General features: G+C 35.9%; 4 protein-coding genes across 6 annotated transcripts; all 4 read left to right on the top strand.

The window, feature by feature from the left end:
- The first annotated feature begins 1,571 nt into the window (after window positions 1-1,571).
- LOC113700956 (plasmodesmata-located protein 7-like) lies at window positions 1,572-3,187 on the top strand. Of its 3 annotated transcripts, XM_027221384.2 has the most exons (3): window positions 1,573-2,415; window positions 2,603-2,716; window positions 2,830-3,187. In XM_027221384.2, exons 1-3 carry the CDS (start codon window positions 1,671-1,673, stop codon window positions 2,835-2,837), a joined length of 867 nt encoding a protein of 288 aa, XP_027077185.1. In that variant the 5' UTR covers window positions 1,573-1,670; the 3' UTR covers window positions 2,838-3,187. The 3 variants fall into 3 exon arrangements, with proteins under 3 accessions (XP_071916603.1, XP_071916604.1, XP_027077185.1); XM_072060502.1 differs by lacking the exon at window positions 2,830-3,187 and having other exon boundaries at window positions 1,572-2,415; window positions 2,542-2,720; XM_072060503.1 differs by lacking the exon at window positions 2,830-3,187 and having other exon boundaries at window positions 1,572-2,415; window positions 2,545-2,720.
- A 4,012-nt stretch (window positions 3,188-7,199) lies between these two features.
- LOC113701414 (15.7 kDa heat shock protein, peroxisomal-like) lies at window positions 7,200-8,145 on the top strand. The gene is made up of 2 exons (XM_027222051.2): window positions 7,200-7,554; window positions 7,675-8,145. Exons 1-2 carry the CDS (start codon window positions 7,422-7,424, stop codon window positions 7,980-7,982), a joined length of 441 nt encoding a protein of 146 aa, XP_027077852.1. The 5' UTR covers window positions 7,200-7,421; the 3' UTR covers window positions 7,983-8,145.
- Window positions 8,146-9,580: 1,435 nt separating this feature from the next.
- LOC113702439 (uncharacterized) lies at window positions 9,581-10,429 on the top strand. The gene has a single exon (XM_027223651.2). The coding sequence runs from the start codon at window positions 9,763-9,765 to the stop codon at window positions 10,156-10,158; it is 396 nt and encodes a 131-aa protein (XP_027079452.1). The 5' UTR covers window positions 9,581-9,762; the 3' UTR covers window positions 10,159-10,429.
- Window positions 10,430-21,330: 10,901 nt separating this feature from the next.
- Window positions 21,331-24,854, top strand: LOC113699271 (probable inactive receptor kinase At1g48480). Its single transcript, XM_072059884.1, has 2 exons — window positions 21,331-22,936; window positions 23,978-24,854. Exons 1-2 carry the CDS (start codon window positions 21,625-21,627, stop codon window positions 24,592-24,594), a joined length of 1,929 nt encoding a protein of 642 aa, XP_071915985.1. The 5' UTR covers window positions 21,331-21,624; the 3' UTR covers window positions 24,595-24,854.
- The last annotated feature ends 1,182 nt before the right edge of the window (window positions 24,855-26,036 follow it).

Genomic DNA, 26,036 nt, shown 5'->3' on the forward strand with positions numbered 1-26,036 from the left:
GGAAGAATGTCTACATAATTTCCCGGAGAATGTAGTAATATCTGGTTTGGAGGTTTACCTTCGACCCTCATACAAGCACAGTTGGATTTCTCCTTTTTCATAGGAATAGTGTATATTGTTATCGTTAGATCAAATATATATATATCTCTTAAAAATATATATATATACATAATTTTTCTTTTAATTTTTGCTCTTTTTTTTCTTCTCTCTGAAATTACATATCAATAAGGTTGTTCGATTGGCTACTGAAAATCATGGCTTCAGTTATAGTCAAGGCTAATCTCTCTTAAATTGCGCACAATAACTTTACTATAATGTCCTAAACTTTATTCTTTGAGATGAAACAATAGGATCTATGGCCCCTTTCCCACAAATATTCCTTGATTGGTTTTCTTTCCTTTTTTTTTTCTTTTTGATTCTTTTGTGGGACAAGTATTAACCGTCCTCGGCTGTTTATTGGCTATTGTCATTAAAGGAAAAAAGAAAGAAGATGAAAAAGAAAAAGGAAGAAAAAAAAAGAACACGTATAGACAAAAGCTTATTAATTGGATCATTCAATAAGCTATATTAATTGTTCAAGTTTGCTTTGAACTTTCAATTGCTTATGCACTCTATTAGCCCAATTAGTTAGATGAACTTTTAGCAAATTGACCTCGAGACACAAGATTTCATGTTGACTAACATTTTTTTTTTTGACTAACATTTCAAGAGCTAGGTAGCTAGTGGTTGGTTTTGTTTTCATCCGCACAGACATTTTCATTTTTATAAAATTATACGAAACTTACAATGCGTTTGTTCTCAACTGATTTTGAAAACTTGATTTTAGCTTACGATTTTTGAAAACCAGCTATTATGTTGTATTTTTTTAATTGAATTTTTTTAAAAAAAAAACTGATTTTAGATTTTTTGGGCCCAAAAAACTGATCAAAAGCAGGTTTTAACACACTTTTAAATTCTAATTCTGGCTTACTTTTTCATATAGACAAAATTATCCATTAAATTTTAACACAATTACTAAATTAATTAAAAATTTGATAACTTTTTTCACCTTTCTATTTTCTTCATATGCTCGTCTCATTTTCAGATTCATCTATGTGTCCCTTGATTTTCTCACTAGCATTCAATCTTCATAATAAAATTAATTAATTACATAAAAATCATTTAATTAGCACGAAATTCAATTATGTAGCACATAATGGTACCATAGTCATCCTTTTATCAAAATCAATTTTTTAACAAACGCCTATACATTTATTAAAATGAATTTTTTAACAATAAATGAAAGCACATGATCAGTTATCTTGAAAAATCTAATTTTGAAGAATCAATTTTACAAAATTAGAATTAGTTGAGAACAGACCCAATAACAATTGTAATAAAACAAATTATAATTCAACAATCCTAAAATGTTCCTAGAAATAGTGAAAGGAATACTAACATATAAATCTCATAAACAAAAAACTCATATGCACTCATGCAAAGGTTAATTCAAAATACTATTAATTTAGTATTAGCCTAAGCAAACCTTACTGTACCACTAAGCATATAAAGACCTACAAGACCTCATCACATGCACTTGTTGTTTTACTACGAAAAGGATAACCAGAGCCACTTCTTGCACTGCATGCAAACCTCATAACCTCCCAAATCTTTGTTTCCCTATCATCAAAATGGCCACCACAGCCACAAAACTCCGTCGTTTCCTCCCCCTCTTCCCCATCTTTCTTTGTCTCTTTTCCCTCTTCATCATCCCTTCTCATTCCTCCTTAGACTCTTTCATCTACGGTGGCTGTTCTCAGATAAAATACACCCCAGACTCGCCCTACGAGTCAAATCTAAACTCACTCCTCACTTCCCTGGTTAACTCAGCCACTTATGCAGCTTACAACAAATATTCCGTCACGGGTTCGAGCCCACAAGATGTTGTCTACGGGCTGTATCAATGCAGGGGCGATTTATCCATGCCTGATTGTGCCACATGTGTGACTCGGGCAGTGAGTCAATTCGGTGGCTTGTGTCCGCAGACTTGTGGCGGAGCTCTGCAGTTACAAGGGTGCTTCGTCAAGTACGATAACAGTAGCTTTATTGGCCAAGAAGATAAGACTGTCGTGATGAAGAAATGTGGACCGTCCAATGGTTTTGATACTGATGCAATGAACCGTCGTGATGCGGTTTTGGGGAGCTTGGGTTCGGCTGGTGGGCTGTACAGAGTTGGTGGGGCTCAGGATATTCAAGGGGTAGCGCAATGCGTCGGGGATTTGAGTATGGGACAGTGTCAAGATTGTTTATCAGAGGCAATCAAGCGGTTGAAAACTGAGTGTGGAGGAGCTGTTTTTGGTGATATGTTTTTGGGGAAATGTTATGCTAGATATTCTACTAGTGGAGATCATCCTTATGCAGCAAGATCTGGTCATGGTTAGTAATTTACTAGCAATTTTGTGATTTTCTGCAATTACAATTTCACTTTCTAGCTAAGTTGATTTACTTTAAACTATGGTTGGTTACAATTTGCTCTCTTCTAAGTGCATACCTGTCTATCAGCAGTGGTATTACGCAACTTGCAAGTAATTTTTGGACAATCTTCTCTTATTTGATATTACAGAATCTTCTCACAGCGATTCTGAGAAGACATTTGCAATTATTATTGGACTATTAGCTGGTGTAGCTCTAATTATCATATTAGCAACTTTCATGAGAAGAACGTTTGGTGAAAATGGTAAGTTTTGCGAATTAGATTTACCTTGATCACTTGTCTAATTTTTCCTAGCATTTGATATCCAATAATTTGATAACTCACTTTGATTCTCTTTTCCTTTTCCCTTTTTGCAGGTAAATAAATAACCATAGATCCCTCTTGCCAAAGTAACCTGGAATTAACCAAGAATTTCAAGAATATTTCTTCCCCGACTTATTTTTTTGAAAGCCCTTTTTGCCTTTTTCTTTTGCTGTTGCCCTTCACCTGCGTTTCTGTTTGGGGATTTGCTTTATGCTTCTATGCGAAAGGAGTTACAGATCGTGGATGAAATCAAGACGGAAAAGATGCCTCTAGATTCTAGGGATATGTGTACTCTGAAAGCAAAATTCAAGTTAAAGATGGTTAAAAGAGGGATGCCAAGATTCCACCCTTTTCTCCACTTCAACAAAGTTGTATCGTCTAATGTTAAAAAGTGGCATATTCTTTTGTAAAGGAGCAAATGGCATAGTCTGTATGGTGCTTTTCATCCTTTTATCGTTCAATTGTCACAGCAATTTTTTTTTTCCTGGCGTTTCTTGTTCATTCATTTAACTTAGGAATTGCATAATGCCATTTTCTGATCAGTTTGAATGAGAGTCCTTCAAACCTTGCCTGCAGTGCCTTGAGAAATTAATACAATATATTCTAGACCACCACCACCACGGCAATTGCCACAAACACCTTGAAGCCTTGAACAAAATACTGCCTGCAAATTTTATCTTAGTAGACATAAATAGCCAAACAACACATATTCCAAGCATTGCAAGAAAACCAGAAATATGAAGGCATGTATATATAGAAACAAAGAATCACGGAAAACAGAGATCATCAATAGCATGCGCAAGGTGCATAAGATCAAGATGTAGATGTACTGTGACTATTTAAGAACCTTTGGAGCAAAGGCCAAAGACAAAAGGACACTGCAAAAGCTGACTTGATCACTTGCTAATTTGCTAGTTGATTTTGTGGGCAGCATTATGATACAATAAGTCTAGGCATTTCCTGGAATTTAGAGCGAAATCCTGTAAGTTTCAGGGTTATCCCCTGCTTAAAAGCTAAAAGGAGCCTAAGCTTCTGAAAATCTTCTGCTATAGCTGAGGCAAAATATTCTTGATTGGGGTACACGTTGGCCAAGATTTTCATCAGAATCATTACTTCATGCGGATGCAACATATATATCCTTCCTCCGTATCTGAGTTCTGAAGCTTAAGTCCATACAACGAAAATCTTATGCAAACATAGGACTTCATGGACCATACTATATATTACCGAACATGTAGATGAAACTTTCATGGTTCTGTCATGCTAAAATTGGCAAACAAACATTTGCTCATGTTTTTCGGTTTTAAAATTTGCTCATGGTTGGCTTTTGCATGAGGCTACTAATAACAGCCAATGAGGGAAAATAAATTCTCAAAAGACTTTTTTTTTGTTTGTGAAATTATTATATGTTTAGACCCCTAGGCAAAAGAATATGGAAACCTTGTTCTATTATTTGGCACTATCTTTGTCGAGCTTAAATATAGTGGATGACATGTAGGCAAACTTTTGACTAAAGTTGTTCTTTTTATGGTACTTTACAGTCTCATATAAAGAAGAATGATTCTGCATATTCTCTCACTAATTATCCAAAGCTTTTTTCAGATAATACTTAAACAAACACCAAGAATTGATTAATGGGAGATAAAACATAAACTTTCATGGAAAAAAGCAAGACCGTTCATGCATGTAAAAGCTTTTAGAAACTGTAGAAGACAACCGACTTCACCATCATCAATCATCTCATCAAAAGGACATAACTTTTTGCATGGCTTTATGCTGGAATGAGACACCAGCCAATATGGCGACCTATTGCTGTAAAGCTCAAATGCCCATGTCAACTTTCAATATACAGAAAATTTTAAGGGGTTTAAGCATCTTCAAGCATAAGTGTGTGTGTGTTTAGTAACTGTTTCTTTTCTTCTTGCTTTCCTCTATTGATCCTCTTACTTGGAGATCATGCTGAAGCTGTTCCTGTTCCTGTCTAGAGGGGTAGTCTATGTTTGGGAGAAATTAATAAAACCTCAATAAAAAAGTTGTATCACTATGTATGACTGATCATCCGTTTGATGAGACTTTTGAATCATTCACAAGTTGGATTTGAACAATTAAATTCTAGTAATTCAGATGGATTGATAAATAACAACAATGACAATATTTTAGCTTTGATTCTTGATGAGTTACCTTTGTAGCTAAGGAATACACAGCTGTAACCTTTCCCTCCATAGTCCATACTAGCCTTTCCGGAGGACCATGCAGCTACTTTAGAAGATATCCAAAAGGAAGAAAAACCAATCAAATTTCTTCCAAAAAGAGCATTAACCAAAAAGGGAGAGTAAGGAAGGAGAGCAATGATCAACATTTCAAGCACGAAGCTTTCCCATCAGAACATGATTGATCCATATTCTTTTTGGAACAAGGAAATATATGTGTACATGGACGTTTTTCACAACATACGTAATGATATATTGGCATGCAAGGTACAAAAGCTTTACAAAATTGAGGAAGCAGAAAAAGTCTTTTCCTAATAATAATTTCAGAGATCTCAATCCCTAGCAAAATACTCATTCACGGATCAATGTTTTACTTTTTAATAAATTTCCTTGGTTCCTTTTTTTTTGTTTATTTTTTGTTTGAGCTCACCTACACTAAATGATTTTAAAAACACGAAATGCCTAACCGATAAATACAAACATGGAATCTCCCAAAAATCAGGAGGTGGCTCATCTTTTAATTTGTGCTTGTATATAAGAGTTACGAGTTTTTTGCCAAAATAACACTCTTTCTAAAAAATATTCCCAATGTGATTCACTTTCAAATTTTATTTCCAAATCGATGTTATTGTTATCACCTAATTACCCTGATTGCCATGTAGGATAACAAGAAACGAAAGCTTTAATCTAGTTTATAGTTTCCAATAAAAACTAAAAATTTAAACTGTTTTATTATAGAGGCACAAGAAAATTGCATAATTTTGATAATTTCCTTATAATTATTTAAAATAAATTTTACCATTATTGACCTTGCTATTATTGCTCTCTGCAATTTTTTTAAATGTATCAAACTTATTGCATATAGTTTTCAAAAATTAATTTGCAAAATACAAAAATTGCAATGAACATTATAAGCAATAACAAGAAAAAGTTACAAAAACTTCAAGGCTATCATATTTTTTTATGTTATGCTTCCTACTCCTTGAAAAGAACTTTTACAAAAAGTAATCAAACTATTGCAATTAAGATAATGCTAAAGTTTCTCAAAAGTAACACAAGCCATTAATTGATGTTGAATAAATGTGCAAAAATACTTCAAGTATACGAGATTATTTGATTATGTTATAGAGAGGCACAAATGAATATGCTTATATTGAGCATGAATTTTTGTTGTTACGTAGTTTTCCTCTTAAACATTTTATCAAACACACGGTGTGAGAAATCATTTGTTAAAGCAATTAGTATTCAAAATTTTTTGAAGGCCATAGGAATGTTCAAAAAACTACACAATAGAAAAGACAAGAGAATAATCTTCATTTACTTTGAAATTATCAATTCGAGGAGAATATTTTCATCTACAAATACAATATCAGGAATGATAATTAAGTCTTAGATGTTGTTAATATAAATATTGGCTTTTAACAATTACATTTGACAATGAAAAATAACGAAAGGACACAAAATAATAAAGAAAAAAAAAAGTGGGAAGGTTCAGAGAGAGAATCAAGGAAGATATTAGTTGGGAAAGAGAGATAGAATGTGCCTCTATCTCTATCCTACCACATATGCAACCTATATGGAAAAAAAAGAATTATAAAGGTAATAAATTTTAAAATTAGGTTACTTTGGGTATATGTTTCAAAAGAAGAGTTATTTTGGCACTAAACTCTAAGATTTACTCATTAAAGATTAATATTTCTTACACTGACAGTTTATACACTATCAGCGTTTGATGAATGATAACTACGCAAAATTTGAATTTGAAATTCAATTTTTACATATTATCATGGATCCAACGGTGATAGTGTATGTGCTATCAGTGTATATAAAATTTATTCTATTATTAATAGTACGTCACTCAAAGTAGGAATTTTCTTTCTTTCTGTATGTGAGGCTATTGCTTGCATTTTTTCGCATGAATTATTTAAATAATTCGCACCTTAGCAATTTTAAGTGGACCAACACATGGGGCTCTAAGAGTTGGGCTACCCATTAGTACACAAAATCTTTGCTCATGCTTTAGTCTAATCAGTCCCCCATTACCTATCCAACACAATCCATTGCTGAACGAGATCGAACGTTTTTCAGGCAACCCAAAAGAAAGTAGGAAGCAGACACCAGAGTCTATCAAGAATTAGAATGGGCTTGTTGTTGGAAGGGTTATCCATGATATTATTGTCAATGGATCTAAAACGAAGCTCACAGAGTTATTGCGCAATCCACATGGAGGGAAACTCTGATCATCTCCAAAGTGCCACATCCCATGATTCCCATCCCATCAGGATAATGCTAGAAGCCTCCAGAATCCAGTCTCTCTAGAGAATCCTATACCTACCCTCTTTAAATTTAAATTGCAAGTTTCTGTTTTGCACCTTTTGGACTGAATTCCTTACCCATAAAAACAGCTCGAAAGGATAGCAATAAAGCTAAGATAAATGGCTCTATTTGGTGACCCCTTCAGGCGATTTTTCTGGAGTCCCACCATTTATCGCACGTCCCCAGGGTCTTCAGCCCTCCTCGACTGGATTGAATCCCCAGATGCCCACATCTTCAAAATCAACGTTCCAGGCCAGTAATAATTTCGATGGCTTGCTTCCTCTTTTTTTTTTTTTTTTTTTTTCTTGTTTTGGGCTTCTGTAATTGATTACTGATTTTGTTCTAATTTCTTTAAACCGCGGTTTTGAACAGGGTTTAGCAAGGATGAGATAAAGGTACAAGTGGAAGAAGGGAATGTATTGGTGATAAAGGCGGAAGCAAAAGAGGAGGGTGGTGGGCAGGGGAAGGAAAAAGATGTGGTGTGGCACGTTGCCGAGAGAGGAGGAGGGATTACAGGAAAGGCAGCTGGGTTTTCCCGGGAGATTGAGTTGCCGGAGGATGTGAAGGCGGATCAGATCAGGGCAAGTGTGGAGAATGGTGTGCTTACCGTGGTTGTACCAAAGGATACAACTCCTAAGTCTTCTAAAGTCAGGAATGTTAATGTCACTAGCAAGCTGTAGAAGAAATATGATGCACAATCTCGGTGTACTTTAATCCATGTTTAAAGGGCATGCTAATGAAATCCAACATGGAATAAGGAACTATGATGTTCGATCAAAGTGTTGTATACCAAATTCTGTTTTTGAGTGCTAGAGTTTGAAATGGAAGTTCTCTTTGAGTTAATCATCAATGCCCTGAATTTATACGAGCAAAGCAAAGTGGTTGTGTTGGACTTGGAGTGAGATCAGGCAGTTATTAGATGAAAAAGGGCCAAATATCAAGCAGCTTGCAAGTAGTAACGAATCAAGCTAAGACAAAAATGGAAGCAATGGTCCGAGATTTGAAAAATCAAATAAATCTATCGTGTTTCGGTTCAATTTTATCAAATAATATTTAATTTATATTATAAGCATATTTTTTAATTTATTTTATATATTTTAATTACTTTTTTATCCTTATATCATCATATATTATCAAAAGTGTTATCGTAATTATTTCAAATTATACGTTGTTCAATCACACTCAAGAATCCTGTGCAACATTGAATGGTGGTGCAAGAGTTTCGAATGTAGTACTCCCTCCGTCCCACTTTGATAGTTCTGTTTCTTTTTTCACACAGTTTAAGAAAAATTAGTTAATTTTGTTGGAAAAGTAAATTTAGATTACTATTTTCCTAAAATACTTTCACATTAAATATGGTACAACTTTATGGGAACTTTAATTGATGGTAAAAAAAAGAATCAACTCTCATTAAATGGGGTAGGCATATAGTAACAACTATTTACATTGAATAAGGGTATTTTAGAAAAATTAAAATACAACTACATTTTTCAATTAGAAAGTGGATTACAATTTGGGACAGATGAAAAAGGAATACAGGACTATCAAAATGAGACGGAGGGAGTAGTACATAGAGATTTTATACAGTCGTGTGCGAATTTAATGGCTTGTTGAGTTAATATAGCTGATAAATTTAGCCAAAAATTTACTCCTTTTTTTTCGGAAACACAACTATTGTATAACATAATATATCCAATACTATGAGCGAGGGGGCGAACCTAAAAAGGTTCAGAAATAATTTGGAAGGGACTGAACCACCACCGGACTAGACGGGTGCACTACGCACCCGTCTAGATTTTTTGAAGCCAAATCACTTTAAATGTGTGGTGGGAGGCAAGGTTGCCTTAATGGCTGGGTGGTGGACACTGCCGAAAGGTAATTTTTGCTCCAAAAAAAGGACACAATGACTCAACAAGCCATTAAATCCACGCAGTTGCTACATTAACTCAACAAGCCATTAAATTCGCACACGACTGCATAAAATACGTGCCAATACTTAATTTGAGTGTGACGTTTTAGACCAGAGAAGTAGACCAAAATATATTTTTGAAAAGCCAAGTTTAGAAATTCTCGTTTCAATTGTTATTTTCAAAAGTTTTTGCAAAAAAAATTGTAACACATCGATTTAATATATGTAAAATAAAAAAAATGATTGGTATAAACTTAATCTTTGATATGAGACAATTAATTATGATAAATATGCTCCTAAATTTTTTTTTTTTTGTGTTGTACTTGTACACTTGATAAAAGAACAGAAAAACTGAAAACTTGGCAACGAAGAAAAAGAGGAAAAGGAGAATAAAAAACATCATCATTTAACCGCATCACGCAAAATAATACGAATAATACTTGTCCTCTCATCGACTTCCACGCCTCCTTCCACTCTCTTCTCTTGCTGAAAAATCACAGAGATCTAATCGGCATCAACCTACCCGAATACCCAAATACCCAAATACCGGAATGGCATTAGAGTGGGTGGTGCTAGGCTACGCTGCTGCAGCTGAAGCAATCATGCTTCTACTCCTCACAGTTCCCGGTCTCGACCCTCTTCGCAAGGGTCTCCTCTCCGTGACCCGCAGTCTCCTCCGACCCTTTCTCTCAATCGTCCCGTTTTGTCTGTTCCTGTTAATGGACATCTACTGGAAGTACGAGACCAGACCCACTTGTGAATCCGCTGAATCCTGTACCCCATCTGAGCATCTCCGTCACCAGAAGTCCATCATGAAGTCCCAGCGTAATGCCCTCCTCATCGCCGCCGCTCTCATCTTCTACTGGCTGCTTTACTCCGTCACTGGTCTGGTTGTTCGTATCGAGCAGTTGAACAAGCGGATTGAGAAGATCAAGGCTCAGGATTGAGCGGCAATTTCCGATTTGTGGGTTGGTTTTAGTTTCTGTTTTTAAGGGAGCCCTTTTGGGAATTTCATCTATAATTAGGGATATTATATGTTATGATGTTGATTTTGACCCTCGTTTACTGTTAATTTCGAATTTGGTAATCTGAGCTGGTAGCTTAAGGCCCAAGATTGATCAATTGGATATCTCGGTTTGTCTTAGTTCTCGATTATAAGGAATCTCTTTGGAGGATTTCATCTCTGGTTAATAGTGATTTTGGACGCTTTTGTGATGATTTAGACTCTTGTTATGGTTAATTTCGTATTGAAAATATGAGCTAGGATATTTAAGATTGAATTTATGGATTGGCGGATTATATCCATCTTTTTCTTATAACTGTGTCTATTGTGGGGCTAGTTGGTTTTGTCTGTGATGATGGTAAAAATGCTGTTTGCGAAACGCGTATCTTAGTCGTTTTGCTACAGTGCTGTCATTTCCGTGTATTTGTTTGCTAATTTGCTGTTCTAGTAGTATTTTAACTTAGTTGGGCACTTGATTGCTGAAGCTCACGAAGTGTGTGTATGCTGATAGCAAAGAAGAAATATCTAGTTGGCCTCGGCAGGCCTCTTACGATTTTAGTTTATATTTTCTGTGAAGCAGTTCTATTGTGTTCCTGAGTACCAAAACTAGAGCTGATGTGGTCTATATGGCAATCTCCCAGCCTAGGATGCTCGATATTTTGTTCAAGAGAGTTTTTCCTACTTCTTTCTTTTATATAAGCTCATGAAGTTATTTCATTTTATATGGGCTGGGGAATTTTCTGCAGTTCTCCTTTTTTGTGAGGGATATTAGGAGAACTGGCAATTGATCACCCAGCTTCTGAGCTTATGGCGGATACTATGTTGCCGTTACATACGCAGTTCTATAAATGAGTTTGCTTAGTGGCATGGTCAGTTTCTGTGGTGGGATGAGTTGAAACTGGAAGTGTTATAAATCCTTTCACTTTAGTTTAACATCACTTTTTGGAGAAAACACGTACATTGTCGGATGAAAAAGGTTACAAGAAAATTACAAATCTTTTGTCAGATACAACTAGCCCTTCCCAGATTGTGCAATGGCAAGAGCCTCTTGCACTGAGTGTGTCATGTAGTATTTCCAAATAATCATTTTAGTTTCCTTTTCATGTCTTTCCCCTTTGCAATCCACTACATTTTCTGCCTGTGTTGGCTTTTTGATTGAAATTTGAGTTCGTCGTCTATTTTTTGAGGTTTCCTTTTAGATGCATACTGATCCAGGACACTTGCTGCATTGATGTGCATTTGAATTGGGGAGTCTTGCATAGTGTTTGCTAATTCCTTGCTTTAGAATTGTCGAATTTGTTTGCAATGTTTACATCAGTTCCATAATCTCAGGTGCTACCCGTTCTTGTGCACAAAAGGTTTTCCTATGACTATTGAATTGGAGCTGAGCATTTCTTTGTTTCTTAAGATAGGGTTACTTTACAAGTCTTCTTGATGAATGGTCATATAGCTCACTCCACAAACTTTTTGTTCATCTTATTGCCACTTTTTGGTTGTTCCCTTTGTCATCTCCCTCCCGCCCTAGGGCGCATGTGCAATAAAGAATATGTAGGTAAAGAGTGTCGGAAGGTACCTCTGCTGCTATTTTTGTTCAATTGGAAAGTGGCTGAACGTCTGACTTAGGGATTACAGAAAGATTAATGGGTAGAGGATTCATGAGTATGCTGTTAGAGCAATTTGGTTAGGAGTAGTTCAGCTGGGTGCTGGATACGTCTTTTACTGGAGTCAGCTTTCTTTGTCCAGTCGCAAGCCACGGACTTGAATGGGTGATCTACTACATCATGATATCTAGTAACTTGAACTGCATGATTGATGCTTCTTCAGTTGCTGATTATAGTTTCTTTTGCCTGAAGAGGAGAAAAAGAAGGGAGGGAGAAAGAGGAGAGGGAGGGGGAGGGGGGGGTGGGAGTTAACTTTAGGGCAGGTCGTTGGTGTTGTGGAAGAGAAGGGCACGAACCCCCCCCAAAGGGTACCAATCTAGGGATGGCAACGGGGCGGGGGACCCCCCCCACCCCCCGCCCCGTTGCCTATTAATTCCCCCCGACCGCCGCCCCGTCCCCCGCCTCCCACTCCCCCTGCCCCGCCCCCGCCCCGACCCGCTTCGCCCTGCTTCCCTCGCGGGGGCACCCGCGAGGTTAATAAAATTGTCCTCGTGGGGTTAATAAAATTTTATTATAGTTAAATTTTAATAAATAATCAAGTACTAAAATATCAACACATCATCAAGTTAATATTCATTGTAATTTTACAATTGAAACTCATAAAAACAATCAAACAAAAGTTATTTGAATACAATCCAACATAATGAAATAAATACAACTAAAATAGTCAAGTTTTCACTTTTGGTACAAATACAATCACTAATTCATTATTGTGTTTGTGCTTTTTTTTTGAAAAAAAAGTGTTATTCTATTAAGTGTAGTTAGAAATTTAGTATAAATGTATTAGTAAATTTAGTATAACTAATTAATAAATTCTATTAGTAGACATGTCTAATTATTCATATAATTGATAATATCAATTATATTACATACACTAATATACATTATATAATACATCTAACTAATAATATCATTATCATAAGTTTATAACTAATTAAATTACATATTATATATATATATATTTATATATATATATATACTTTTTTTACATACCCCTGCCCCATCCCCCGCCCCGTTTCTAAACGGGGGGAAAAAATTCCCCCCCGCCCCCGCCCCGAGAGCCCCCCACGGGACGGTTGCCCGCGGACACCCGCTCCCGTTGCCAGCCCTCGTACCATCATCTGGACTTCTTTAAAACGTGTAAACTATAATTGAAAGAGCTCAAAATTACATATAATAGTTGGCACTTATTTCAGAAGGCCTCATATCCAACGAATGCTCCATCAACTCAATTGACATTTAATCTTTGGCTACATTCGAACATTTAATCCACTTTAGAGCAAAATTTTAGACGGATGCAAGATTCTGGAGCCATCCAGAGTCAATTAAATGAATTTCGACATCTGAATGCTCGGCTACACGACTAGGCTAATTTCAAATCCGCGAAAGCATCCGCCGTTGCAATCGCGTGGTTGGAGTTCGATATCTTGTCCTGCATCATTTTACAAAAAGTTACGTTGATGCATGGTGATCAAAATAGCCTACTCATATGCTGCAGTCCATTCATCAGCATGTATACGATGAGAAACAAACGATAAGAGTTGAGCAGAATTATGGGATTAGATGGTCTTGAAAACAGAACATTCGGAGAGGAAGGCAACCTCGGAGGGTAAGATGCGTGGTTCTCTTGCCATACCATAGCGTTTATTATTATGCCGAAAGCACCATATTGTTATTAATGAAAGCACAACAACTTGATCCACCGTACACCACGCTCGATCAGTATAATGGGCCGCACCGGGTCCAAAGCTAGTTATATTCCCTTCAGTCAAAAAATAGCGTTCATCATTCTCGGGAGTAGAGAGAGAAAAATACTGACCATAAGATTAACACACTTTTTTTCCTTTTAAAATTTTTTGTAAATGGAAGATTTTGATCCAAGACCTTCTATTACAATCCTTCTTCCATTACCAACCAACCCAACTCTCCCCCTAACCCAACACACTTAAGTTTCATTTAAAAAAAAAAAAAAAAACGACACTTGAGACTCCTTTTAAGTAACACTCCTACTTATAATTCTTCTCACCTTATTACCCAATCCAATTCACCAAAACACTTAATTTTTATTAAAATAATAATAAAAAAAGGCGACACTTAAGGCCCCTTTTAATTAAGTGACACTGGTTAGACAAATTGTTGATTTTTTTTTTTTATATCTTTAATAAATAGTGTTCATAAAATATTTATTGGACCGACCTTGGACGCTCATTGAACAAATCTTTAATGATACACTTTCTAAGTTTCTTTTTTTGGTGTTGGCAAAGGTGAAAATAAAAAGGAAAAGTGCTATAGTTTTTGGGAAAAAGATACTGAATCTGTAAATGGTAAGTCTAGCGTACATGACGTATACTAACTAGTGCATGGCAGCACAGGGAATGTCAGTCAATCTATTAGTATGAATTTAAGCAACAGAATCGATTAATCATGCGTCTTTACTTTCCCATTTCCCAATGTTGGCTCTTCCCAGTAATTACTTGTAACCGAAGGAACATATTAAGCCTATTCTCCTACTTTCCTCATAATTACGCCGCTTTTCATTGATTATCAAGCAATCAAATTCACACTACATTCGTGATTTAAGGGGATATAAACGGTCAATAATCAACGAGAACAGCTTGGAAAAGTCGGTAGTATATTCTATGAGCGCATCTTCTTCTTGAGTTTGGACTGCTTATCTCTCAAGAAATAACAAAAAGTTTGTCGCACAGTCTCGAGTTATGGATACTCCACGCAAAGAATCTTTGCCTCCAGTCGCAGGGGCTGAGAATGGCAATCATAATCATGCACAACAAAATCAGCAGATGCCAAGGAAGTGGAACCAAGAGCCTTTGAGGGGACAACAATTCCGGCCATGGACGCATGGTGTGTACGTGAACGGACAACATGTGGTGATATCAACGGGGATTATGCAGAATGATAATTCTGGAACCCGTTTTATTTGCCAATTATGCATGGGAATGGATTCTTGTTGGGCGAATTTAGTGCAATAGATGATCTCAGTATTCGTGGGTGATCAAATCATATGGAAGTCAACTTTTGAACCCTTGAATTCGTTATGCCTCAGATTCTATAATTCAGTATTTGCGTACCTCTTTGTTACGATAATGCTTCCACTATTTCTTAATTTTATTGTTATTGCATTGTATAGTTTGCTTTACGTGATCTTACTTTGATTGAACCTGCCCTTCACCCAAAAGGGCAAAAAAAAAAAAAAAAAACTAGAATCTAGAACGGCAACAATGTCACATGCTAACTAATATGGGCTACTGCAATTAGCATTATGGGCCTTGCCCAGAATAAAGTCTTACTATTTTCCACTCGGGTGGGCTGAGCGATAGGCCTTTGGATCAATTGGAAGACACGATGGTTGGAATACATTGATCTTGTCAACCCTCGCACATTTTCATGATATCGGGAAATTTTGCTCAAGGCGTTTCTTGAGATTTGTCGTAATAATTATGTGTTTTAATTTTTTTTAACGGTATATTAATTAGCCTTCTCATCTTTAATCTAGACTAGATTGTAGTCGCATAAGTTCATTTTCATCGCCATCAAAAGTTGTGTGTAAACATCAAAATTACCTTTACCACAACAAGAACACAATGACAAGACCTCAAAATTTACTAGTTTACTTTCTTACTCTGAAACTGTTATGGTTAAATTTGCTTAGTTATATAAATACACGAAAAGAAGTGATTTTGACCAAACTAAAAGTGACCCTTTGTATTCATCCTAGCCTAACATCATCGTAAACTGAGGCACATAACTTTAAATTAATAAACAAATGCCGACAATGCCGAGTAGGTCTTAGTCTCGTGATTAAATTTAAGAATTTGGATTCAAATTATCTTCTCCGTTCTCGTTTCTTAAATCCTACTTTCTGTACTTAATAATAATAATAATAATACTAATCAAAGAGCGAGAGCTAAGAATGCCATATAGAAACTCATAAATCTTAAACTGGCCCATTTTATCTTTGAAAGAAAATCAAGATATTGAAGTGTCAATTTTGAGACAATGACAACGAAGTCCCACATTAGGGAGGGGGGGGGGGGTAGATATTTGAGATTAGCATTAGAGAATGTCACGTAGGAGAAGAGAATAATTGAAGGGAGCGGGGGCGGGGCCGGTGTTCTTGAACTGTAAATGGGGCCGCCCGTAGAGAATAAAGGCAGTTGAACCGACGTTTTGGTTTTGCTGCCTAACCAATCAAGTTAAACGTTGGGATTTTTTATAAGAGCATATTTGAGACGCAGCTCTCAAAGGCCGTTGTAATGTTAACTTCCTTTTTGTTCTTATCAAAGAAATTGATCCTCCTACCGCCCATTGCTGGAAAGAGTCTTCGCTCTCTCAGTTTCAGCTCCCCAATTATGCATTGGTTTACTGCCTTTCTCTTCTCCCTTCCCTTTCCCTTCTACAATTACAGTAGTGTTGCACATCTCTTTGTAGGGGATACAAGTTTCAAGTTACATCACACTAATGGCCAAACAAAAAAAAAAGATTAAATGAGAATAATATATTAAATAAATACTTGAGTAGAACTGATCTATAATACCCGTCTAAGTTTAGGTAAGCATTTTTTTTGGTTTATTGAATGGAAGGGGATAGATGTGAAAAATTAGGGGTGAAGAGAAGTCAAGCTAAATAGTTTCATGACCCTTCTTGTGGTTCTACATGAATAGTAGTACTACAAGACATTGAGACAAATTTGTTCTAGAAAAATGCGAAAGTTTGCAATAGTTGTGCACCTTTTTGTTCATCATTCATTTGTATGATTGTTAGATTTTCATTGCAATGATAATGGTTTCAATAACTCACCATGTGAAAAGTTTTGTTTTTCTCTTAGAGTTAGAGGTTTGATTTGAGTAGGGTTTTGGTCTCCGACTACTAAGAACCTCAACGTGTAGGGATGATTTTAGACATAAAGTTTGGCTTGTCATTATGGTCAACTTTCAGAGTAGAAGGCACCGTCAATGCAAAATTGCAAATCGCTTCTTAATTAGTTGTGTTTTCCTTTTACTTTTAATAAGTAAAAAAGTATTTATTTACCTTGGTCACCAAATTGTTGACTTTGACAAGTACACGTGTTTTTAGGTTCTCGATTTTCAACATGTAAAACAAATTAGCATAACGCAAATTGAGCAAAATTTTGCATGTTGAAGTATTCAAGAAATCTATTGAAACTCTAAGCTTACTTTCTTAGTAAACTCTCCTTATTTTTCTTTTGTTATGTCGTGGAGATATTAAAATTGTGGCATTTGTTCTTTTTCCCCCTAAAACGACATAAACAAAAGTCAGCATTGTCATGTTATTCTGGAAAGTTACAAAGGAATGTTGTTAGGAACATCTGACACCAAGACTCACACAATTGTAAGAATATTACATCACTATCCATTCTCTGGTTTCGGTCTAATCACTTCCGCTTGCTTTCACTTTCTAAGTTTTTGTTGCTATTTTTATTCGTGCGGAACACTGCTATCTTTGCTTAGTTTGTAAATTGTAACCACCACATTGCCACCACCTTGCCATTTAATTGTAACTTTTTTCGACGGAAAAATCTCGTCGGCTCCCCCTCTCTTTAGATTATATTAGAGTAGATTATATAAATATTATTATCATTGCGATAAAAAAAAAAAAAAAACACCACATTGCCCGGCTGTTTTCCCAGTTCATTTGCACCGAAAATAAGACATTTTAAGTTTTGATAATTAGGCAGGAAACAAGAGAATAAAAGTTGGAGTTGGGAACAAAAAAGAAAAGATTACTTTGGAATCAACTAGGGTTGTCTTCTGAAATTGCAGCTGTATATTGAGTTTGACGAACCTTCCAACCAGATAACAAGAAAACTGAGAGCTTGCGAATCAAATCCGAGGTGACTTCACTAAAACCAGTTGTCAGAGAGATATCTTTGGCCTTTTTTTGTTTTTCTTTTTAATTGTGTTTGAAGGTCCTGTCAATCCTGTGGCTGGAATTTATTAATCTTTGTTTATTTAACAAATGCCCAAAAAGTATTAAACAATTTTTGTCCAAACTCCAGAGGACCGGTGATTTTGTGAAGACAGTGGAAATTTAAGTGATTCCAAATCAAAAAAAACAATCAGCAATTGATATTTATTTCAACAATTTGGTTTACTTATGTGGATATCATCCAATTGCAAGAAAGATATTGATTTTTATTTTTTTTTGGGTACAAAAGAAAAGTATGTTAGACACACGGTAATGGGTTAAGTAATTTCATTAGCAAATGAGGTTGTTTATTATCATTATTATTTCGGCTGAGGCTAAGACCCTAAAAATTAGAGTTTTGGATTCAAATTTCTCTACCCTCTTCGCTTCTTAAGTCTCACCATTCATGGCTGAAAATTTAAAAAAAAAAAAAAAAGACAATAAAGAGTTTTAGAAGCCTGTATTTTCATTATTTTGGATCCTCGGGGCAAAATTCGAAATTGCATGCTTTAAAAATACCTGTAGAAGGATTGAAGAACTTGCTCTTCATTTGTTTTCTATCATTTTTTGCTGTTAAAGAATTTAAAGATCGGAAGAAATAATGGCAATGGACTATGCAAAGATGTGTACTTAACTAATCAATATAAGAAAATAAAAAAAGATAAAGTCATGTTATCTATTCATAGTTAATATTGCCAACCCACAGATGCATCGGCAGTTACAATTCTGCAATTTAATGTATTCTTAACCCAGTTATTTATTGTTATTTTTTTTAAGGAACATGTAACTGTAATTTGGAAAAATAAAAAACTCTAACTTCAACTGTTCAAAATAACCAAACTTCAACGAGATGATTATTCTCTGACATTTACATATATATATATATATATATATATATATATATATCTATCTCTTGAACAGTTTAAAAGAAAAAAAAAATCCATATGGTTCAGTTGAAAATTGATATGTGTTTGTAAGACAGATGATATCTGGATATTTCTCAAAAGGTACATATTCATTTGTTTGTTATGACACACTACTGTATTTCCAATTACAACTAACTATGATGTTTTAATCCTTGACATGGATGCATCACTAGACAAAAGCACAAAAAGGTCTTTTTTTTTTGTTTCAATCAGCAAAAATATAAGAATAGGATAAAGATTTGTTGCATTGACAATTTGAAATGAAGTAGTAATAAAATCTTAAGCCCTATTTGATTTTGATTATTTTCAGAACCTTTCGTCAAATGTTATACTTAATATTTTCTAACTCCATTAAATCTAATAATTTTTCAACTCAGATATATCTATGATTCATAGCGTTATCTTTCTTATTTTATATCTTTATTAAATCTAATGATTTTTCAGATCAAATATATATGTGATATGTTCTATATATTTTTTTATCATTAGTGACAAAGAAAATTGCGCTGGATGATTTTCAATTAATTTATTAATAATATTGACTTCTGTTTTATCAAAAAAAAAAACGCTATAATTTAACACTTTGGATATGCAGATATATTCCAACGGTTCTTTAGTGTCGACAGTCTGGAAAATTGCCATGTACACTCTTTATCATTTGTCCATTTCAAAAACAGGAAAAGTTTTAAATTGAGGTGGCATAGTTATTTTACCTGGCAGTGGCTTCAGTTGCAATCAACCAAGCTTAAAATAAATTGGGGGAATTTAATGATTTTAGGGTCTGAAAACGACATGAGATCCAACATTGAAGTGGGGATTTTGCAATTTGAAATAAAGAAACGGTGGATCGCCATTAAGAGCCCCATCGCTCAACAAGTCAACAAAATGGCTTGCTTTGCTGTATCATAGTAGGCCTTCTAATAGTTTAAATAAAGAAATGGTTGTGTTTGGATTGCATTTTCCGTCATTTTTTATGAAAAAATTACTGTAGCGATTTGATATATGTGAGGGAAAAAGGTGATAGGGAAATGTGATCACGGAAAACGACAATATTTTCCGACGGAAACAAGCAATCCAAGCATGGCCAGTTGTCCATAATTTTCAATATTTAACCATCTACTGAACAATTTTTAGATTAATTTTCCAGATTTCAAGGAAACAACCAATTCTCATTGGCCATTTATATATTTATGGAATATGACACTAAACAGAAGGGGGGAAAAAAGCATAATCCAAGTTTACCACAAGCCTTGAGTTGAAAAATGGAATCGACTTGAAGAACTAAATTAAACTTAAACCCTGTGAAATATGTTGAATCGCATATATTTTATGCTTTTGCCGGCGAGGTGAGCCCTATTAACCAATTTTGAACTCACAAATTATACTGTTTAAGTGCACATATTTTGCATCCCTTGATTTTAGACACTTTCTTGATTTAATTTTAGGATTGCACATTATTTCCACCTTATTTACACACACTGATTTGTTTGCATCATTAACACATTTTTTAATCACCTTTTTATCTCACATACATCATATAAAAAAAGTGCTATAGTTTTTTTTTTCACAAAATTATCTTAAATAATTTACTATCCAATTTTTTAAAAGATTAAACAGCTAATCCAAACGGAGTAATTACTTTAGCACTCTGAACCAATGCTTGTGGATAAACTCAAATTGGAAAATTTTGGACTTGAATATATGAAATCTTCCTCATTAATCAAGATACGTTTATCCAACTATCAGAGATAGAAAGTAGAGAATTTCCTCATATTACATTAGGCAAGTTTTAGATATGCTTCAAAAGAAAATCTTATTACACTCATAGATGTTATATCATATGGCATTAAAGTGCACCTTAAATACTTCCTTTTTCTTAATACCATAATACTATAATAAAGGACTAGAATCTCAAATGTTTTTATTTCTATAACTCGCAAAGAACTTTCCTTTTATTTTAAATAGAATTTGAAATAATGGGTCTTCTAATTGCCTATTTATACACATAAATCATGCTCAACCTACCATATATATACTGTATACATATACTAATAATTATTACCTTTATTTGCATTTATATATGTTTCCTAATGAATTTTACTTTTCTAAAAAACTTAATACCCAAAATATATCTCAACTACCGTTACTCCTAATGCTATGTGAAGACACAAATTCATATTTATTGTCCTCTCCATTTAAACACTTTCCTAAGTTAACGGTAGCCAAACCTAAAAGATAATAGTGAAAACAAATTTGAAATTGCTTCCAGGAAGTTGCTTAGCTTGTGAATAAATCACAACTCTAATGACGTTTATAAACCTTTAAATTCTAAAAACTTGACCTCAAATCAAAATTTTAGTTACTTGGGATTTTCACTTGCTCCCACAATGAAAAAAAAAGAAAAAAGAAAGGGAATTCCAAAAAAATGAAAAAAGAAAGAAATGTTACTGTACAACAGAATCACAGTAGTAAATACCAGTAATTACTAAACGAGTAACCCATCAAAAGGAGAAAAGCAAGGTAAAATTAAGAAAATTGAGACAGAAAATACGCAACCAATCCCAATTCAGAAACTTCCGTTTCTTCTTTCTTCCCTCTCTTTCCTTCCTGTCTTTACTGTACTTTCCTTTTCCTCTGAATGGTTGTATTTCTACCATTGTTTGAACTACATTGTACCCTTCTCTCTCTTCTCTCTTATCTTTTCTCTCTTCTCTCTTCAACAGAGACAGAGGCAGAAGATGGTGGAAAAAACGACAACATAGGCAACATGAAACCCATCCTCTAGTCCTCCTCAAAATTCCCGAACTACTCATTTACTCCTACTTCTACTTCTCATCAACAACGTTAAAGTTGTCAACTGTTACCCGCATTCCAATTATGGCTGCTAAATTTACTTGCATCAGAGTTATCACCGCCGCCATTCTCTTGATTCTCCTCCCGGCGACTACTTTCTCCGACCTTTCTTCCGATCGGGCAGCTCTTTTAGCCCTCCGCTCCGCCTTGGGCGGTCGCTCAGCTTTATGGAATGTCTCAGAACCCAATATTTGTTTGTGGGCCGGTGTTACTTGCTCCTCCAACCACTCCACCGTTATCGAGCTCCATCTCCCCGCTGTGGGACTCTCCGGCTCCGTTCCGCCCAACACAGTCTCCAATCTCACCAATTTACAAACGCTAAGCATGCGTTTCAACTCTTTATCCGGTCCTCTGCCTTCTGATCTCAGCAGATTATCTGATCTTCGGAACCTTTATCTTCAGCACAATTTCTTTAGTGGGCCGATTCCTGATTCTCTCTCCTCTCTAGCTAATCTTGTTCGGTTAAATCTTGCTGACAATAACTTTTCAGGGCCTATTCCGACTTCTTTTGAAAATTTGACTCGTTTGGCGACTCTTTACCTGGAAAAAAATAATCTTTCAGGGCCAATTCCTGATTTGAATTTACCTGGTTTAGTTCAGTTTAATGTGTCTAACAATCAGTTAACTGGTCCTATACCAAAAGGGATTGCGGAAAAGAATCCCAAGAGTGCATTTGAGGGGAATCCGCTTTGCGGGCAGCCCCTGAATGATCTTTGTGATAATGGGGTAGGACATTCGACTAAGAAGAAAGGGAAAGGTTTATCAGGGGGTGCAATTGCTGGGATTGTGATCGGTTGTGTGGTTGGACTGTTGCTAATTGTTTTGATCTTGTTGTTTTTGTGTAGAAAGAGGCGTGAAAAAGGTGGGGTTCGATCCAAGGTTGAAGGTGGGACGAAGCAGAGTGACGTTGAGATGGCGCGCGAAAAACCAGGAGAGGGTGTAGAGAAAGATGGAGTGGGAGGTGGATTCGCGGCGATGAGTGCCAAAATGAAGGAGAAGGAGAAGGGGGAGGCTGGAGGGAAGAGCTTGGTGTTCTTTGGGAAAGTTGGGAGGGGATTTGATTTGGAGGATTTATTAAAGGCATCTGCTGAGGTTTTGGGGAAGGGAACATTTGGGACGGCATATAAGGCAGGGTTAGAGACAGGGATTACAGTGGCTGTGAAGAGGTTGAGGGATGTGAGTGTGAGTGAGAAGGAATTCAGGGAGAAGATCGAGGTAATAGGGAAGATGAATCATGTAAATTTGGTGCCTTTGCTGGCTTATTACTATAGCAGGGATGAGAAGCTTCTTGTTTATGATTACTTGCCAATGGGAAGCTTGTCTGCACTTTTACATGGTAAATAAGCACTCATTTGCAATCCTTTTTCGGAATGATTTACTAACTTTTCTTTCCTTGAATTTTTGCATCTGTTTGGAGTTCAATATTTGGCAATGGTCATTTTGAATATGGTGGTTTTATAATCTTTTTCCATTTTCGATGAATCATTGCCATCTTTTCATTTCATCTTCTGTTGTAAAAATGTGGTTAGGATCTTTTTTTTTTTTTTTCCATGAACCCTTTGACTTTCTCAAGCAGGATATTTTTCTTCTGTTCTCATGATTCCTTTCTTTAGATTGTTACTTTTAGGTATATTGGGGTTGCTGTATCTTTATTGTCTTATATGCCAAATGTGGTATTGAAGATGGAAGTAGAATTTGGCTTAAGTAGAATTTGGCGACTAACTTCCTGAAAACAGATCGAGGAGTTGATTCCACGTGGATGGATGTTATAATACCTGTTGTTTACATAAGATCATAATTAATGGTTTTAGGATGGCTATCTGGAAGGTTAATTATTTCTTCTACTAGTTTGTGAAATTGATTCTAATTATCAGAGGATGGATGCCACCTGCTGCAATATTTGATCAATTTTGTGCTGCTCTACAGATAGCTTTAGAACTCTCACTTGGCAACCAGCTTGCTTTTCATTTCCTGAACTTAGAGTTGGTAATCAACTCAGAATTAATGTTTAAGTTACATGTAAGTGGTCACCTACTGTAATTTTGTAAGCAATCTCTAAGACTTGCTGCTTGGGATTAAGCATCTGTCCATGATTCATTTGGCGACAGTTCTGCCTATGTGATGTTACAAAGTTCAAGACTTCTTTGAACACATGAATATGGAAAAATAAAATAAAAACGTATTGCAGGCATGAGTCCCCCGCCCCCCACAAAACCAAAGGGCCCTCTTTCCTCTTGTTTACCTTCTGTCCTCCTGAAAACATCTGTGTCACCGATCTTTTGGTCAAGAAATACTTTTCAACATTTGTAGTTTGTTTTGTTGGATATGCCTCCACAGTCTGATGTCTTGTTATTCCTTGTGCCCAACGTTGTTGTAGGCAATAAAGGAGCTGGTAGAACACCATTAAATTGGGAAACAAGGGCCGCCATTGCTCTTGGAGCTGCCCGAGGGATCACATACCTCCATTCTCAGGGCCCATCAATTTCACATGGCAACATCAAGTCTTCAAATATCCTCCTCACCACTACCTATGAAGCTCGTGTTTCAGATTTTGGCCTTGCTCAGCTTGTTAGTCCCAACCCTACCCCTAATCGTGTTGCTGGCTACCGGGCACCGGAAGTTACAGATCCTCGTAAAATCTCTCAGAAAGCAGATGTCTATAGTTTTGGTGTATTGCTATTGGAACTTCTGACCGGTAAGGCTCCAACTCATTCACTAATGAACGAGGAGGGCGTTGACCTCCCAAGATGGGTGCAATCAGTTGTTCGAGAAGAATGGACAGCTGAAGTCTTCGATCTTGAACTCCTAAGATATCAAAGTGTTGAGGAGGATATGGTGCAGCTCTTGCAACTTGCAGTTGACTGCACCGCTCAGTATCCTGATAAACGCCCTTCAATGGTAGAAGTCAGCAGTCGAATTGAGGAAATTCACCGTTCTAGCTTACAGGATCCAGCGGCCGACATTATCGACGAAACAGAAGAGAAGCAAGCATAGTTTTTTTTCTTTGAATCAAAGCAAAATTTCTCTTGGTTACTGGTTCTTTGATTGTTAGATACTACTTGATTTTATTGTTGATTCTTGGAGTTCTTTCAGTGAGTTCAATTGTGCATCTTCTCCCACCCCTTCCTACAGAGCCAGTTTTCTTTTTTCGGTTAGTCGTCTTGTATTTTTGTTTGATATCTGTTTTGGGATTTAGACAGTATTCTTTTTTATTAGCATCAACTGTACAATAAATGTCAAATTTCTTTTTTTTTTTTTTGGGCTGCAGATGAAAGTATGTTGGAACTACTCGATTTCCACCTTTACATTCGATATCTCTGGTTCTCTCTCTGTGTCTGTAATTTGTGTACCTGTCAGAAAAGACGACTGATTAATATATGACATCAACCAGCACTGCCATGTGAGTGTATTCCGCAAAAGGCTTTCAGACTATTAGATTAACGTCTAATTTCTGCACAAACGTCAACTTGATTTTGAGTCCAGCATAGTTTTCATTCAACAGATCCCATCTTTATATTGTTCTTTTTGTTTTTGTGCTAATTGTATGCAAGCAAGACCCCAAGTTACAACCTAGCCGGTGTGAGAAAAATAGGACAATATAGTGGGCTTACATATGTTACCTTGTCCGTTGGAGTACAAGTAATGAGTCGTACAATTCTTACAACTGTGCAGGATGGGATGGGATGGGGGATCCATCAGATATTTCTTGACATTTGCAACGCATGCTAAAATGTGTTTCTGGGTAAAGGGATAGCAAATGATGAGCAGTTTCCACAGGTCTGGGAAGAAATAGCTGTCATTTAAGAGCTTCAAGTCTCTCCGAGCAGTTGATCAGTCGAGGGAAGTTGTGAAATACACAACTCTTTAATCCAAAGAAAATGTCAACTCAATCTTCCAATTAAAGAAATGGTCTGTATCTTCTCACTATTGTATTGAAGTCAGAAAGATAACTGGGTCGTTGCATCTAATTTGACGCCTTTATTAACTTCCCCCACTCAAAGAATTCATCAATTTGAACTGTTAACTTTGGCTACAGACAGTCACAGAAGAAGTATTCGTCTCACCCTTTCCATTTGGTCTGCCAATCACCTTAACCCTTTATGCTTGGTAAGTAGTTGTGATTAATGCACTTGTCATGGTTTCACCTTCTTGGAGGTCCTATTCATACCCTTTCATTGTGCCCTAATTAAGTCAATAGTACATTTTGGTGGGCTTTTAACGTCCCAAATTTCCTGCATTCTAGTAAAACTCCATAATCTTCTAACTTACGAAATCACAGAAGTTGAATTTTTGGAGAAAATCCCTGTAGAAATGAAATGTTGGCCAAAATATTCAGAAATGTCCATAGACAGGGATTGCTATTTCGGAGCTGAACATTTTGAGGGATTTTAGGATTCCGAAAAGTTTGATATATAATTCAACTTCGTAAGAAAAAA

Source organism: Coffea arabica, chromosome 7e, assembly GCF_036785885.1.
Source record: "Coffea arabica cultivar ET-39 chromosome 7e, Coffea Arabica ET-39 HiFi, whole genome shotgun sequence".
NCBI classification, from domain to species: Eukaryota; Viridiplantae; Streptophyta; class Magnoliopsida; order Gentianales; family Rubiaceae; genus Coffea; species Coffea arabica.

What these genes read in the sequence shown, in the direction of transcription:
- LOC113700956 (XM_027221384.2), top strand. Translation starts at nt 1,671, where the DNA reads ATGGCCACCACAGCCACAAAACTCCGTCGTTTCCTCCCCCTCTTCCCC. An exon ending in TGCAGCAAGATCTGGTCATG is followed by an intron (nt 2,416 to 2,602) that starts GTTAGTAATTTA and finishes TTGATATTACAG; the next exon opens with AATCTTCTCACAGCGATTCT.
- LOC113701414 (XM_027222051.2), top strand. Translation starts at nt 7,422, where the DNA reads ATGGCTCTATTTGGTGACCCCTTCAGGCGATTTTTCTGGAGTCCCACC. An exon ending in CTTCAAAATCAACGTTCCAG is followed by an intron (nt 7,555 to 7,674) that starts GCCAGTAATAAT and finishes GGTTTTGAACAG; the next exon opens with GGTTTAGCAAGGATGAGATA.
- LOC113702439 (XM_027223651.2), top strand. Translation starts at nt 9,763, where the DNA reads ATGGCATTAGAGTGGGTGGTGCTAGGCTACGCTGCTGCAGCTGAAGCA.
- LOC113699271 (XM_072059884.1), top strand. Translation starts at nt 21,625, where the DNA reads ATGGCTGCTAAATTTACTTGCATCAGAGTTATCACCGCCGCCATTCTC. An exon ending in CTTGTCTGCACTTTTACATG is followed by an intron (nt 22,937 to 23,977) that starts GTAAATAAGCAC and finishes ACGTTGTTGTAG; the next exon opens with GCAATAAAGGAGCTGGTAGA.